At 39.4% G+C, this 16,900-nt stretch overlaps 1 protein-coding gene across 1 annotated transcript in view; it reads right to left on the bottom strand.

The window, feature by feature from the left end:
* Window positions 1–16,900, bottom strand: part of LOC106533644 (receptor-type tyrosine-protein phosphatase U) — a gene marked incomplete at its 3' end in the record, with an annotated part of 95,638 nt that overhangs the window by 1,730 nt on the left and 77,008 nt on the right. Inside the window, 4 exon segments of the mRNA XM_014030042.1 lie at window positions 941–1,076; window positions 9,660–9,814; window positions 9,981–10,097; window positions 13,393–13,490. Coding sequence (XP_013885496.1) covers window positions 941–1,076; window positions 9,660–9,814; window positions 9,981–10,097; window positions 13,393–13,490 — 506 coding nt within the window.

The following is a 16,900-nucleotide window of genomic DNA, read 5'->3' as shown; positions in this document are numbered from 1 at the left end:
CACAGTTCAAATAGACAACAACCAGATGTGTGCAGTTACAGAAGAACCCAAGAATTTACCTATTTAAGTGTTGACAGTTTTATTATATATCAGTCTCTAAGTGATAACTTAAATAATTGTAAACTCAGAAAGCATGTTGAAATATTTTGTCAACTATTTACAGACCAAATTTTGCTAAACTTTGGGTAATGTTCCATTAAACTCCTGACTTTTGGTCATTAGCTGTAAAACTGGCCGAGATTTGATTTTGCTAAGGTCAGTTGTCTGTGACTTTGTATATTTTGCTAACAGACACTACTGACTTCAATAAGTAACAGCTTAAAGTTTTAAAAACAGTCATTTCTGAGTTGACTAATGTTGATTATTTGTGGAGGCCATCTTGAATCCTGATGCACCTCAATAGTCCAGTTTGAAAAATCTAAAAACATTAAATTAGATCCTCTTGATGGAATTTTCTTCAGAAGACCCCAAACCCAGACCCAGACCAGTGGTTTCAGAGAAACAGAGACATTTATTCTCTAAACATGACGTCCCAGTGGCTTTCAAACAGTAAAGACTGGTTCAACCCAGAGATCTCGTCCCCCTGACCCAACTTGTTTAGACATATTAAATGAGGATCATTTCAAAAGTTAATACATATATCCACTGATTACTTTGTGAAAGTTTAATTAAATTCAACCCAATGATTCATGAAATATTTTAATGATGCTCCAGACGAAGAAAAACATTATTGCTTTTCACCTTTGGTGATGAACAATTAAAAACAACTACTGCAGCTTTAAATGAATTTTTTTAGTCTAAGTAATGATGAGAGTTTAAACTTTGAGCGTTAGTGAATCTGATACTTTTAAGAAAAGTCTGTTCCTCTGGCTGCTTTGTAGTTTAAAGATCAAAGCTGTCAGTGTCACGTTTCTGAGCCAACTTCAGACCTCAAACTCACTTCAGTCTGGATCATGTTGATCCGACGGGAACACAGGGTCTTTACACARTTGTAGATGTCCACCACTCCTTCACACTCAGCCATATCCAACATGACGTCCAGCACGATGTAGCAGCCGGTCCTGCCTGCCCCCATACTGTCAGAGGAGAGAGGGACAAGTCAGATGCCTTAGAGCGAAACTTTTAACATTATTCTCTGTAGTCTGCTTTCGTTCAAATAATAAAAAGTATAAAGAAGGATAAAGTTTGATCAGTGGCAGCTGGTCTATAGAGGGCGCCAGGGCACCGCCCGCCACTATTTTTTGGGACAGAGAAAATATAAAAATGAAATAACAAAATAAAATGTTTAGTAGAAATATACAATTTAGATGTGTAATCTGCTTTTTATATGGTTATTAATGGATAAACTTTCATTTTACTCATAAACAATGTCATGTTGAGTCACTTCCGGTTCACTTCAGGGCGCAGACATCTTTACCAGTGAAGTCTAATGTTAACTCCTGGGCATGCGCAGTAGGTCCTCATGCAAAAGAATAGGGAGTCTCTGGGTGCAGTTGACCTGCGCCCAGAATGTGATCTGTATACTGGCAGTGGGTCGACGCCATGTTCAGTAGGGCAGGACGGTCACGGAGCAAGCCAAAAAACAAATGGAGGAGCTAACAACTCAGCTAAGTCTCTTAAACACAACCTTTTTGATGAGAACACACCAGGAGAAGTTTAAACTAAAAGAACTTGGACCTGATCTGAAAACACATTCTCACTCCCGACTCGTCAACAGATTGACGCTTTTCCAARGTTCCCTCTGCGTCTTATTTTGACATGTTGGTTGACCCCCCTCGCATCAGTCCTTGCCGCCCGCAGCTTTTCCAGGTTGTACCACCAGGGTCTTTGGTTCGGGGGTCTGAGGTTAACATGAGGGATCAGGATTAATGGTTAAGTTTAGGTACTGGGGTCAGGGATAGGATGTCTACAGTGAATATTAGGTAATTTTAGGCTTTGGAACACGTAGTTGACGTGAATTTCCTACATTTTCTAAAAATGGTTAATTTTAGGTACTAGGGTCAGGGACAGGATGTCTAAAGTGNCACGTAGTTGACGTGAATTTCCTACATTTTCTAAAAATGGTTAATTTTAGGTACTAGGGTCAGGGACAGGATGTCTAAAGTGAATAAAGGTAATTTTAGGCTTTGGGATGGTAGTTTTTGTGCATTTTCTACACTTTCTGAAATTATGACAACAGATTCCGCCCCATCTCGTCAAAACCTGTCGCAAAGGGCCTACCCGACGTGTCGAAATCGGGCACAGAGGGAACCTTGGAAAAGCGTCAATATGTGACGACTTGGGAGTGAGAATGGGTTGGATCAGATGGACATGAAGAGCAGCAGACCAAAGACAGAAGGAGAGTTTACACTCTATCATTTTCCTGGGCCTGGATAAACAACAATGCTAAGCTAATCACTAGTAGCGAGGCTAATGCTCTGTTTAGCTTTCTGCCACGTATTTCAAGCATCAGGATCTGATCCAGCATGGATTAAAACAGGTAAGAGAAAAGCTAAAATACTTTTGTTGTGCTGATTAATCATAGTATATTATACAGTATATATTACATGTTAATGGTGAACAAAAAATAATATAATATTATGTTCATGTTTTTGACAGATATTGGAAGATTTCTTCTTTCTGCTGCCTTTCATGTTATTGTATCTTTTTTTCTTCTGTTGTGCTAAGAGTTTATTTTGTTTTTTAATTAAATAAGTACATTTTTAAAACAAAAAAATTAATAGTTTACCTTAGAGATGCAACAATTTGTTGCAATTGTTCTATATATATTAAATATATTAGAAAGCTCACTTGTAGCCATCTCCATATTTAATTAAATTTGTGCATTTATTGTTTTAGGTTTGTGACATCATCTTGAGCCATTCACAAGCATCTGATCAGAGCTACAGTGCTGCAGACAGACAGGTTCCTGCAGGACAGTTCTCTGAAGCAGCTCTGAAGACCATGGAGGCTTACCCAATGCTGAACAGGACCAAGAAGTCTGATGTAGTTCAGGAGCTGCAGTGGTGATGTGGATCTGTACCAGCTCTTCATGGAGAACAATCTGCAGGACACCTTCAAAGGCTGTGACTCTGCTGGAGGTTCTCATCATATCTCCTCTGACCACAGCTGAATCTGAGAGGAGCTTCAACACTGAAGACAATCCAGACTTTCCTCAGGTACAACATCACATCTCACTGCACTGACCATGCTCTACATCAGGGGTGCCCAACCTTTTTTGAACCAAGAGCTACTTTTGAAGTCGGCAGTTTGCTGAGAGCTACTCATCCAGTCTCAGTATAAAAAAAACATAATTTTGTCTCCCTACTCCTCACTTCTTTAAAGTAAATAAAACAGAACATAATGTGTTGCTAGTTTTATTTAATTTAAAGTATTGTCAAACAAAACTATCGACTTAACCATTTATTTACCTACATAAAAAAAGAAAAGAGAAAATCCTTATTTAACTCCTGACAGAGAAACATAACAGTGATGCTCAAACAAAAAGTATCATTTTTTTTACCTCCTTCAATTAATACTCCCTGTAACGTGCGAGCTATGAGGGCTGGAAACTCTTTCCAGTGAGAACCACAGAGTCAAATAACTTTGGAGCACGGGAACTCGTCTCCATTTATTCAAAGAACTCTCCTCTCTTCTCTCCATTCAGGGGAGGAAAAACAAAACAAAAATCTGTCAGGGTCAACATGGCTACAACAAGAGTACCACCCTTTTTTTCAAAGTCAAAGCACACAATATAAAACTCTCTCGCAGGCTGTTATAAAACCTGGTGCTGAGCTTCCAGGACCGGTTTCACCTGATCAGATCTGTTCCATTTATTGCCTGGAACAGATCCATCTGGTGGGTTTCTGAATTTTATACATTATTGCAGAAACATTGCCCGGGGGCTTTTTAGCAGGCAGGCTGCTATTCGTAAAACCCGGTGCTGAGCTTCCAGGACTAGTTTCACCTGACCGAATCTGTTCTTTTTATTGTCTGGAAGTGATCCATCAGGTGGGTTTCTGAATTTTATGCATTTTTGCAGAAATATCGTCCGCCAGGGGTTTCTGGCTAAATCCAGGCAGGAGAGTGGGTGCTGGATGCATGACCGCGGTTCCACCTCGCTGGATCTCTTCCTTCCTCTCTTCCTCTTCCTTCACACCCAGATCTGATGCTCAGAGCTGGCGCTAGAGGCTCCGGAGTAAATTGAGTACTATATTGCCCACCAAAGTGCCTTTTTCGGCCGTTCGTTGGTTAATAGCTCCGTGGAGAAACGTCCCAGGAACTTGCAATCACCTCCAGTTTGTAGAGGAGGACCATATCTTTCCAAAGGAAATGATCTGTTTCACCACCAGAGGGCGATATTCCCCTGCCTGGTCTTTCTTCATAATTAAACGTTCATTTTTATGAATAAGACACAGACATAAGTTCATAAATGAGTTGAATGAAAGTCACTCTGTGATTATAAAGGCTTTGCAGATGTACTTATGGTGGCTTTTGGCCAAATAGCCCTGATTTTATCACTCAGATTAAAAATAGCGATTATTTTTCTGGGTAGGTCAGAGCTTTTTTGGCCAAGCCGAATTGTTAAACGTCTCTCCAAATGTATGGCGTTCAGGTTTCGTGCAGCTAGCCCCTTCCTGTCTCAAGTTATGGCTAAAATGGTCTGTTTTTCTTCTGTGTTGATTGCGCATAAACAGACATCCAGCAACTGCAGAGAACTCTACTAGAAAACAGATCGTCCAGAAAAAAAATGTTGTTTTTAGCAGCGTCAGACCTGCTAAAGCCCAGGAATGAAATGACGACTGATGTTAATGTCATATCTCCTGTGGGTCGTACAGTCACAGAAATAAAAAACTAAATCATAGTCATCCCTCTCTAGTCCTGCTCTGGTTTTTCTTTGGTCAAATATTTTTACTTTAAGTGTAAACAACTGTTACATAGTTTTCATTTATTCAGAAGAAGAGCAGTTGTGCACCGCTGAATTTTGTTCTTATCTGAAAAAACTCTTACAAATAAATCAGTGAATGCCACAAATTCTCCTAAATCACTCGTACGCACAACTTAAGAACAAATCTGATCGTGCCAACAGTTCTTGCATGAGGCCAACATGTGGTTTTATCAGAGAAAAGGCTGTTTTGGAAATGAAACTCCTGGTCGTGTGGTAAGAAGACCAAGCTGTTTAATCAATGAGCTTCATTACAGCTTTTTATTGAATTTACAAATAGAGTCACAGCAAAACCCAAAGGGCAATGAAGTGCTGTTCCTCTTGTTGTGAACCAAATGAGCTGCAGCACAGGTGTGAGAGTAAACTGCCTGCTTGTGTTCAACATGGCTCAGGTAATGTGTTTGATATGGCGCAATTACTGAAAAACCAGTTCCTCTAACCATTAAGACCACTTGACGAGCCCTCCCATAGAAGCCATTTCTGCCTCACTAAAGTTTTCTCCTGTAGAATAAACTAGAACTAGACACTTCACACTAGAACAACTGCAAAAATTCACAATAACCCAATCTGGTCCAGATGGTACTGTAAAGAGTACAAAATGTTTCCTTGGAGGACTGTTTACCATGGCAACAGCCCTTGGTACACTGTTCAATCTGAGCGTTTCTGTGACATTTCATGTTCCATGTCGTCTATAACCTTACCTAATAATCCATGGGCTAGGGTGGCTCACCGTGCCCCCCCACCCCCACCCCACTACTGAACTTCTCTGGTATTTTTATGTACCCTAGGGTCCACTCTTTCATAAAAAAGCATGTTAATAGAAAAAAGGTTGGGTCTCACTGCCCCCCCCCCCCCCAGGGACCACATTTTGGCCACACCCCTTTTCCATTGTGACCATCAAAGTTAGGTATATACAGGAAACTTAACTGTCAATAACTTTGCTATAAACCAAACAAATTTTAAAAACAAGGTATCAGCTGATTCATATTGATTATCTCTTCAATTTAAATTACATTTCATTAAACAAATATGTACTCGATGATGTCATCAGGGGGTCAAAATGTCACAACCCCAACAGAAGATGAAAATTTTCCTCTTTTTATTCTGTAGATTAGGGTGGGTCACCATGTGCACCCCACTACTGAACTTCTCTGGTATTTTTATGTACCCTAAGGTCCACTCTTTCAAAAAAAAAGCATGCTAACAGAAAAAAAGTTGGGTCTCACTGCCCCCTAGGGACCACTTTGGCCACACCCCTTTACCATTGTAACCATCGAAATTAGGGGGACAGGAAACTTAACTGCCAATAACTTTGCTATAAACCAACCACATTTTAAAAACAAGGTATCAGCAGATTCATTTTGATTAGCTCTTTGATTTCAATGACTTTTCATTAAACAAATATGCAAACAATGATGTCATCAGAGGGTCAAAATGTCACAACCCCAACAGAAGATGAAAATTTTCATCTTTTATCTGAGTTTAGCACACAGATCCTAAACGTTCAACTTTCTTAGCCTTTTCATGTATCTTAGGATCTACATATTCAGAAAAAAAGTCTGTTAACAACATAAAAGTTGTAGGTACTACTCCACAGGGACCAGTTTTTGACCACACCCCTACTCATTGTGTGCACAGTTCAGAATTTCCCGGATGTCAAACTTGCATGTAGATTCATTCTGGCAGAATAAAATGTCATAAATCTGGTGTTAAATGATAGATATTGATGTGGTCTCTCACTTAGATGTGCTTTTGCTGATTATTTATGTTCCAGGAAGGTCAGGGCAGAGTGTATGTCTGATGTATCTGGTTTGTCCCCCCCCATCTACAGTGAATAGTACCAAGCAAAAACAGATTTATTAATTCATCACATGCTGTGATCTTAACAGGGGGCGCTGGTTTTGTTGGGATGGTGCCCTCATTGGATAATAGTAGGGCAAATGCTGCTGTTTTATTTGTCTCATTGATGTAATTACATTCATTTCATTACTGTTATTGTAACAGGTCTCTTTAGACTAGAGCTCCTCGTGTCTCCATGAGACTACCTGTATCTGTACATATAAAGGATAAGTGAAACAGACCAACAGCAGATTCTTCATTGATTCGACACACACGGCTGTCATGCTGCAACATTAGCACCGTGAGACATTTTTATTCCACTGACAGGCAGCAGGTCATGGTGCTCTTTAATATGACAGTTATTAGGATTATTAGGTTTCAATCTGCTCTGTGTTATAATGACATACTGGTAAAGACAGGAAAGAGGAAAAGCAGAGCGTGTTGTTCTGCAGAAGGCTCTAACCATAGAAATGCTCCATCACTATTTTTTTTTTGGACTTAATAAATTGTCAGCACTACGAAGTGTCAAAATGACTTGCATGAATGCAGAGTACATTGCTCAAATAGATGGCTTTTTATAAAATGCCTCTCAGAACATCTTACAATCAGCGGTTAGATCAGCATATTTTATATTTCCTCTTCACAGGCTGAAAATGAACTGCACTACAGAAGATTTGATTAAAATGCTCCTAATAAAGCAATCCTGATACAAACTAGAGTTAGATCTTCACAGCAGCTCAAACTGTTAGCAGGATGAGACGAATGCTTTGTGTGCGACTTAACACATTCCTTCTTATTATCATATGAAAATGTTTGCAGTTTTTTGATGTTTCTCAAAGAAAATCCAGAACAACTCCGTGAACAAAGGATCTCTTTGAATGTTGGTGTGTGGTGTTCATTATTTGGCATGGCAGATAAATGTCCTTCACTGAATCACAAACTTTATTTGATTGAGACAGCATCGACTCTATTTTTTAAATACATTTTACACCAGTTATATGTATTACTAAAAAAAGAGGACATTGCATTGGACTGGAAACTTGTTCAGGGTACACTTCACCTCTTGCCTTTGTTTGCTAGAGCTGGGCAGCTGATTATGTTAGAAAAAATCGGAGAGCAGAATCAATAATGGACAGTGGTGGGCAGCATTAACCCAAAAATTACCTCCGCAATTTCTAAATCGCTTACGTAAATATTTACGTCCGCAACTTCAAAAATGCTTATGCCATAGAAAAATTAGCAGAAGCTAATTTTAAAGCGCAAGTTCAATTTGACACTAGCTGGCAACAACTGTACAATATATTCACAACACTGCCAACTAGTGGTGTATGAATCCTTTTACAGCTTAATCCTACAAGCATTGATTTCTGGGGATGTGATGTCCTGAAACAGACCTTTAGCTCCTGGTGTAAAAATTAAAAAGTTGTTGAGGATTGTTAGTTCGGCTGCTTCTTTAAAAAGTTGTTGAGGATTGCTAGTTCGGCTGCTTCTTTAAAAAGTTGTTGAGGATTGCTAGTTCGGCTGTTCTTTGTCTTTTTCTTTTGTTTGTTGTAGATTTTTCATTAAAGAAGCATCAATAAAGTAATTTTAAAACTGTTTATTCGGAAACTGAAGCGATGCATTCTGGGTACATGATGGATTTGATTTGTGACTGGAAACGTAAGTTTTCCATGTAGTTGCTCCAGTTGACCACTAGATGTCTGTCTAACCCAGTTGGCGGATTGCTACGACCAATTAATTACGTCAAGTATTGAGCTCCAGTGTTTAAACTTTATTTTTTAAAAATGAGCTCCGATTGTAAAATAAAATAAATCAATACATACAAAATGTTAGTATGGATTACAAACGCTTACTGTTTTTGTAGTAAGACCGCTAAAACGCAAACGAAATATTTAGGTCTGCAATTAGTGGATTTGCGCTTTAGTGGGCTGGTACCCACCACTGCTAATGGAGAAATTCTCGTACCACTGGGCTGAATGTCAGAGGCATCAAAGTGTTAGTCTGCCTGATGATGTCTGACTAACTGGTGTCAAAGAAGCCAATAAAAGAGACCTGGGTTCAAATACTGCCTTATTTATTTAAAATTTTCAAGTTCTCAAGGAAAAAAAGAACTGCTCTAATCCAAATGATGTAAGAACCTGGTTAGCAGAAACTATGCTTTAGCTTTAGATTAAGTGTCGTAGACCACACCCCAAAATGTTTTTGCAAGCCAAGTTTAGGTATAATTTAGACTTTTTATTTTCAAAGATGTGTACTGGTTAGATTAACCGTCAGTTTGTGCTGTGTTAATCATTTTAAAATACTGTATATATACAGTGCCTTGTGAAAGTTTCTGGCCCCCTTGAACTTTTCAACCTTTTGCCACATTTCAGGCTTCAAACATAAAGATTTAAAATTAAATTTTTTTTGTGAAGAATCAAAAAGTGGGACACAATTCGTGAAGTGGAATGAAAATTATTGGCTATTTTAAGCTTTTTTTCCCACATTTTTTAACCTTTTTTTTGTACCCCGACTTTGAAAAAAGGGGGAACAGCTGCTTCATCTACGCCATTGGTGTCCAAAATCAGTCCTCGTGTTTTTTTGGTTCAACACAGCTGAACCTAAGGAGTGCCTAATTAGTAGGCCTCTGCAGACCTTGATAGCATAATGAGGAGGTCTAATAATTAAGCACTGCTTAGGTTCAGCTGTGTTGAACCAGAGAAGCACCTAAAACATGAGGACTGACTTTGGACACCACTGATCTCCACTAGCTGTTTCCTACGACCCTGAACAGAACATATACGATGAACAGATGGATTTATCACAGCTGCGCTCCTCGCTGGTGCAGGAATTTGGAAATATAAAGAAACAGAAGTAAATACGGGCAGGTTATTTGTAGTGTTTGGTCCTAACTGACCTGCAGTGGACCACCACAGGTCCAGCATCAGGAGGTGTGGAGGCCTTGACACGGCGCAGGAAAGCCAGCAGGCCAGTGGAGTGGTACGGCACGCCGTGCTCCGGCCAGGAGGTGAAGTGGAACTGACTCACCTCATGTTTAGCAGGGTAACCTCTCTGGAAAACAAAAGCCAGGCAGACTGAACGTGGTGTGGATTTAATGGGATTGGCAGCCATTGTCTGGGTTTACAAATAAAACCAAGTTCCTCCAACATAGCCCTGAATGAGAGCTGGCAGACCAACTCAGAGGGTTGACATTAAAAATAATGAGCCTGTGACTCACCCTCTCCATGGCGAAGGTGCGCACCGTGTACTCAGCCAGAGTTTCTGTCTTCAGCTGTGTTATCTTAATGTCACCATACAGCTCAGTGTCATCAGGCCAATACTTACAGCACTTAATCTGAAAAGACAAAAAGATTTATCTTAACGCTACTAAATAAGTTTCCAATTCACTACACAAAATTATTAATTGCAGTGCTTGTTAACATTCAGCGGAACGCCCACGTGCCGTTTTTGGTTTGTTTTATTTTGAAATATCTTTCTGTGTTTCCGTTCAACCTGTGTCTGTGTTCAATGCGTCAAAATGGACGTCTAGTATCTGGTAAGAGTACGGTCTAAATTAAATAAATTAAATTAAACTAAGAGTCTAAATTTGTACATGTAAGTCTATAAACGGACATAAATTTGTTACAACTTTGCCACATTACAAGTACGAATCAAATTTACAAGTACAAATCTGATGCCACAGCTGTGTAGCCAATCACTGTACCTTTCATTTAGTGTATATTTTGAGGGGGTGGGGACTGTGTTTAGTGACGCACAAGGCAAAGTTTGAGACGGTCATCATTTGTAGGCGGAAAGCTCTATCCGGTGGACAAAGTGAAGATCACAGGAAAAAGTTGTTTTCCATCATTTTTTGACCAGCTTGCTGACTAAACCTGCTGATAAGATGAAAATATATTTGTTATTAAGTGTTTCGAGTGCTTCAAAACATGGAAGAGTGATTTTTGTGGCCAGGAGAAGAAAAATTATTTGGATAAAAAGACTTCCGGTTGACCATTTTGAATTGCTAATTTCATCATATTTGAGGACAAATATGCATCAAATGTGAGTAAAAAACAAATGTATTTTTCACTGCTGGTGGTTTTATAAGCTGTGTGGAATGTTAATGCTTTGAAAGAAATAAGGATATATTTGTTTATTCTTGTTTTGGCTGTTTATTGGTGGAAATTGGTCTGAATGTACTCCAGTTGGTGTAAATATTTCTGAACATTAATATATATTTTTAATTTAATCATGCTGTGAGTAAATATGGATGGTAGAATGTGTTTTGTGGGGTTTTATCTTTAATTTGAGCCCAGAGTGAAGTCTCTGTGTTGAAGTATTTAGAAATTACAGTGTTCTAGACAAAGTGTACAGTTTGGACATACTGTACATGTGTACAAATATGCAAATGATATGCTGGATTGTACTATGTCTCAAATATTCATATTTTATGCTACTGTTACCAAATTTGAACTGGTAATAGTTGGAAATTAATATTTTAGCCCAGTAAAATTTGTTTGATAATATCTCATTCCCTTCATGTTCTGGGATACTTTATTAATAAAAAATAAAAATTTAGGGAGAAAAGTATCTTGAATTTTGTGTATTTTACTTCAGTATACTAAATACTAGTTACAGTTACAAAGATTATGACTGCTGAAGTTGAAAATTCAGATTTTTATCTTTAAAAAGAGACCAAGCTTGAGAAGTTACTCCAAAGGGTTCAAAAGCAGTACTTCATTTAATTTGTGTGTACTTTTTAAGGCGTTTTGGTATTTTATGCCCGAAGGTTAATATCTACACAACCATCTACACTCACTAATGCTATGTTAAATGCATGTAGCTGTAGCAGATGGCAAGTTGCTATCCTTCATGGTAGAATAACAGTCACGATGATGTCACTGATTGGGTTTTAAATCTCTTATAAACAAGGCAACACAGAATAAAACTAATCAGGACTGGTTCGTCCTGAAGCTGAGTATTTAGACGGTCAAATGTTTTAGAAAAAGCATTTTTTTCTTAAAAGTATCTCCTTGGTTCTTGCTGACCCTAATAAATAACTAATAATCCAGTTATGACTTTCATGAAGTAAAATGAGTCTATCAGAAAGTGTCAAATGGAGTAAAGCCTTTTGAAGTAGGCCTTCCTATCATCAGGTCATACATAAACTCACAGCGCAGCAGAATCCTGCAGTGTAGCAGATCAGCTGCTTTGGACTTGCAGACTTGCACATTAAACCACTTCTCAGTGCAACATAATCTTCATGCCTGTCACAAGCAAATCTACACAAGCCTCCACTACATCTTAATCTGCTCTCCTCTATGTCTTCCATGTTTTCAGCTATCAGAAAGATCTTGCACGCTGGAGCCTGAGAGTCTGCAACCTACTTTCTGTGTGTGTTTGTGTGTGACAAGCCAGGCATGCAGACACTAAAACAACTGGTTTATTCTGTTTGAGTGTCCTTTTGAATTGGTCGCTCTCCCTGCAAGTGGTCTGGAATGATAAAAGTCTTGTTAACAGTGGTGTTCGGGGGTGCTGCTGTGAGTCAGCACAATTAAAAAAAAACACGACTAACACAGTATCAGATTATAATTAATGTCTACACAAACACCTTGTTGTGAACATCCAGTAAAATGTAACAAGGTGCTCAGAATATTACAAAACGAATCTTGGTGATATTGTCTTATTGTCACTAGTTGCTGGTGGAAAATCCTGAACAAACTGTGAATCCAACAGTCCATCAAATATTTAGTGAAATCACAGCATATGGGACAGAGGAGTGCTTGACATTCATTCAGCCTGGCTTAACACAAGGACTGGCAAACAGTAAACTGCTAGCCTGACGGTYTTGCCTTGCAACCGTATTCTATCAAAAAAAAAAAAAACCCGAGTCACTGAGTGCTGTAARTGCACGACACATCTCAATGCTGTTGTACTTTTGAGGCGCTTTTACAAAACACGTCAGGCCGAGACTTGGAGGCCGTCTGGCCCCCGTGNCATCATGTCTCCTGCCTGGATCTGTTATTATCTCACTCTGAAGCACAGAGGAGTGTCAGAGGTGAGCTCGTTTCAACTGATTTTTATGACGCGGTCTCATTTCTGGACTCAGGCATTTTGTGAATGAAGCCGATATTTCAGTTAAAATACATAAGTAAAAATATTTATCCGAGTGTAGTACTACATCCCAACTTTATGGATGTTTTTATGGATTAAATTTTACGTATTGTACTTGAATAAATATGGTAAGTAAAACAAAACGCTGCTCAAAGTGTCTATTTTTTTAATCATGCTACATCCAAAAGGTTTTCAACTTTACAGAAACGACCATCTAAGCTGCTTATCTGAGGTTATACTAGCCTGTAACATCTCAGACTTTGAGATCCTCTCTGGTGTTGTCCACATTTTGAACACCTGATTTTCTGATAGGACCAGAACAGTTCAGACCAGTGGCTTTAATATCTACATCAAAGATGTGACCTTGAACTGCAGCCACCAAAGTAACAGGACATCAGTCATGATCAGACAACAGGACCCGTTTCCTCCCCAAAGCGGCTCGTCTGACATTCAGGGAGCTCCTGGAATTCACTCCATTCATCTTCAAAGGTGAGCTGAAGAGAGCAGAGAACAAAAAGATGGAAAAAAAAACTCACCCTGCCGATTTCCACCAGCTTGGTGAGCATGACGATACTAAAGCAGTTCTCCTGCCAAACCATCCGCCAGAAATCATAGATCATCTCTTGATTGGGCCCTGCAAAGAGGAGGAAGAGTGCAAAATAGGTACAGGTGAAGGTGTGGGAGCGAAAAAACTGGAGGATGAAGAAGGTGGAGAAATGAGACATGTCAGACAAAATAGCAGCAATAACCATCAGTATCGAGGCACTGTGTAATCTATGCCAGGCAGTAGAGTAACACCGTGTCAGTCATGAACTATAGCCTGCTCAGCCTTCTCCTCACACTGTGAAGAAATGTCATTTCAATACAGCCACAAATTCTCAGCCGTTGTACAAACAAGCTCCTGGATTGCCTCCCTCAGGTGCCAGTGGCTCACACAAATCATGTCCGCACCAGAGAAGACGACACTTTTATTGATTCCATTACATTGTAGCATCAATAATATCACAAGGTACTCCTTCGTACTTCATACTTTGGCAGGAGTTCCTACTCTTGTTTTTGTCTGTGGTTAGAACATTTAATGGCTGGATGTTGAGTACTGAAGATGTTTGTTAGTGTCAGTGTGTTGGTGAGCCACACTGCTTTAATTGGCTAAACTTTTCCCCAGTGTGTATGCAACAGTTTTGTAAAATGCTTTCACTAAACACCAAAGTGTGTATTGATCCAGTTTAAAGAAACTGCAACATCAGTGCTCTAATGTCATTACATGTATCTTGTGTTAACTCTCCAAAAATTGAAGACGAATAATTTAAAAAAATTAAATAGGTCCTCTGGATAGATTCTTGTTTAATAAAATGATTTGTCTCTCCTCCGAGAGACTTCTTCCATCTGAGGAGTTTATGAGCACTGTCTCCACATGGTGGACAAACAGAATTAACAGTAGCTGTGTTTCCATTGCAAATTTGAGCAAAACTTTGCCGATATTCTGTTAATGTTGAAAAAACACAGTTTCACAACTATGGTGTTTTCATTAAGTAAGAAATGCTATTAAAGTCACGTGAATACGTTTGTTCTCGCAATAAGTCATTACAAACATGGCGGCGATGGATGTAAACACATAGCATGTTGCTACCACGACACTAGCGCTCATCATCAGAGGAGACGTAGGCGTCTTTTATCGAGGCTTTCCAGAGACAAGTCCCTACTTGGGAGCGGCTACGTATGCTGTGTTTTTGGGAAATTGTAGTCAGTGAGTTTACTACTTTCTTTTACTACTTCTGTGATATTATTACTACTTCTACTTCCTGTTATCTTCTTCATCATCGTCTTTTTCACCAGTAGAAACAGACGGTTGTTGATCGCGTGACTCTTGTGACGCGAAAAAAAGTGTTTCCATTGAAGTTTTGCGAAAAACACAAATTTCAATACGGCCAAAAAACCACCTCATCCTAGCGCAAAAACATTTTGTCGAAAAAAGTAATTTTTTTTGAAATTGACGTGTTTCCATTGAGCAAATTTATTTTCGAAATTCTAATTTGCGCATTTTCATGGTCAGTGGAAACGTAGCTAATGACAATCAACACTGTTTGTTCACATGCAAAAGAGAACCCTCGGCATAACAATGGATCGTTAGTGTCCTGATTAACATTTATTGCTTTTAGAGGATGACGGTTTTTCTTCACAAAAATGGCTTACTTTACTCCTCTCTCAAACAAACGTTCATCTCTATTAGAACATCTTCATCCATGAAAGTGTGACCACTGGCCTGCAGATTAGTGTAAACTGCAGAGTCCTGCTTGTAGATTAGTGTAAACTGCAGAGTCCTGGCCTTTAGATTAGTGTAAACTGCAGAGTCCTGGCCTGTAGATTAGTGTAAACTGCAGAGTCCTGGCCTGTAGATTAGTGTAAACTGCAGAACCCTGGCTTGTAGATTCGTGTAAACTGCAGAGTCCTGGCCTGTAGATTAATGTAAACTGCAGAGTCCTGGCCTGTAGATNGTTGTAGATTTTTCATTAAAGAAGCATCAATAAAATAATTTTAAAACAGTTTATTGGAAAACTGAAGCGATGCATTCTGGGTACATGACAGATTTGATTTGTGACGGGAAACGAAAGCATGGAGAACAGGAAACTATCTGCAAACTTCAAAATAAGAGCATGGATTTTAAAGTTTTCCATGTAGTTGCTCCAGTTGACCACTAGGTGTCAGTCTTCATCAGTATATCATCTTTAAATCATTTCTAACCCCGTTGGCCGATTGCTTCGACTGATACGTCAAGTATTGAGCTCCAGCATTTAAACTTATTGTTTTAAAAAAAGGAGCTCTGATTGAAAAGTAAAATAAATCAATACATACAAAATTTTAGTATGGATTACAAACGTTTACTGTTTTTGCTGGGACAGGGAGTTCTAAACACGGTCTTCCTGCAACGTAAGCAGACACAAAGCGTTGTGGGAAATGAGAACCGTGGCCCAAAGCAACAGTCAGCAGGATGTATACCTTCTCAATAAGTGATTTTATCTGGGAGGGGTGCTGTTGGATAGATCACGTGTTGTGATTCATTGACAACAGTACCTTCCACTGTTCAAGATAATGATGACTGGTAGATAATTAGTTATTTGCGGTACTGCATTTTCAGTTTAGAAAGCGCAAATCCGCCTATGAATTACAAAAATTGTTAAGACAGCTAAAGTGCAAACAAAATATTTAGGTCCGCAATTAGTGGATTTGTGCCTTAGCGGACTAGTGCCCACCACTGGTGGAAAGGTTAGCTGACTTTGGAACATTAATGTGATGAAGTGACGACACGATCTGTGTGACAACTTGGTGGCATGTTGAAATGACTAAATACATTCATTACAGATGGAAGATCAATGCTTACGTACAGCAACGTTAGCTTAAATCTCTAGCAGTCACGATGCCACTATAGGGTTAGCCTTTACCAGACAGTTTTTCTCTGCATTCCATGGAATAAATAAATGTGCTTCGATGTTCTCTCACCACGTTTTATCTGCCTCATGACCATACCAACACATACGGCACCACGTCCTGCCCTGGCACAACTTTCTCAGTCTGCGTCAGAATGCAGCAGCATGATGGGAAACCACACAATGCTAACACAACTCCATTGTCACGGATCTGTACTGAGTTGTTTTCATGACCTTGGTTTCTGCAGGTCCAGTGTTAAATTAACCATCGTCAAAGACTTGATGACATCATATCACTTCTAAAGCAAAGTATGGGATTGTTGTTTCACTCTCTCTCTCTCTCTCTCACACACACACACACAGCCACACACACACACACACACACAGCTCAGACAAACATCTAACAAGCTCCCATGGAAGGCTTTGAAGGAAGGCGTGCTGGCACTGAAGGGAATCCTTAGAAAAATCAATCCAACACACACAAACAGGCTGCCTCTGAAGTGCAGTTATCAGGAAGCAGAGCCGCTGTGTGTGAGAGAGTGTGTGTGTCGTCGAGCCGCCATGTGTGTGTGTATGTGTGTGTGTGTGTGTGTGTGTGTGTGTGTGTGTGTGTGTGTGT

The sequence above is a fragment of the Austrofundulus limnaeus genome, unplaced genomic scaffold, assembly GCF_001266775.1.
Source record: "Austrofundulus limnaeus strain Quisiro unplaced genomic scaffold, Austrofundulus_limnaeus-1.0 Scaffold989, whole genome shotgun sequence".
Lineage (NCBI taxonomy): Eukaryota > Metazoa > Chordata > Actinopteri > Cyprinodontiformes > Rivulidae > Austrofundulus > Austrofundulus limnaeus.
Note: the sequence above shows the minus strand (reverse complement) of the source record. Positions and strands in the feature narration are given on the sequence as shown.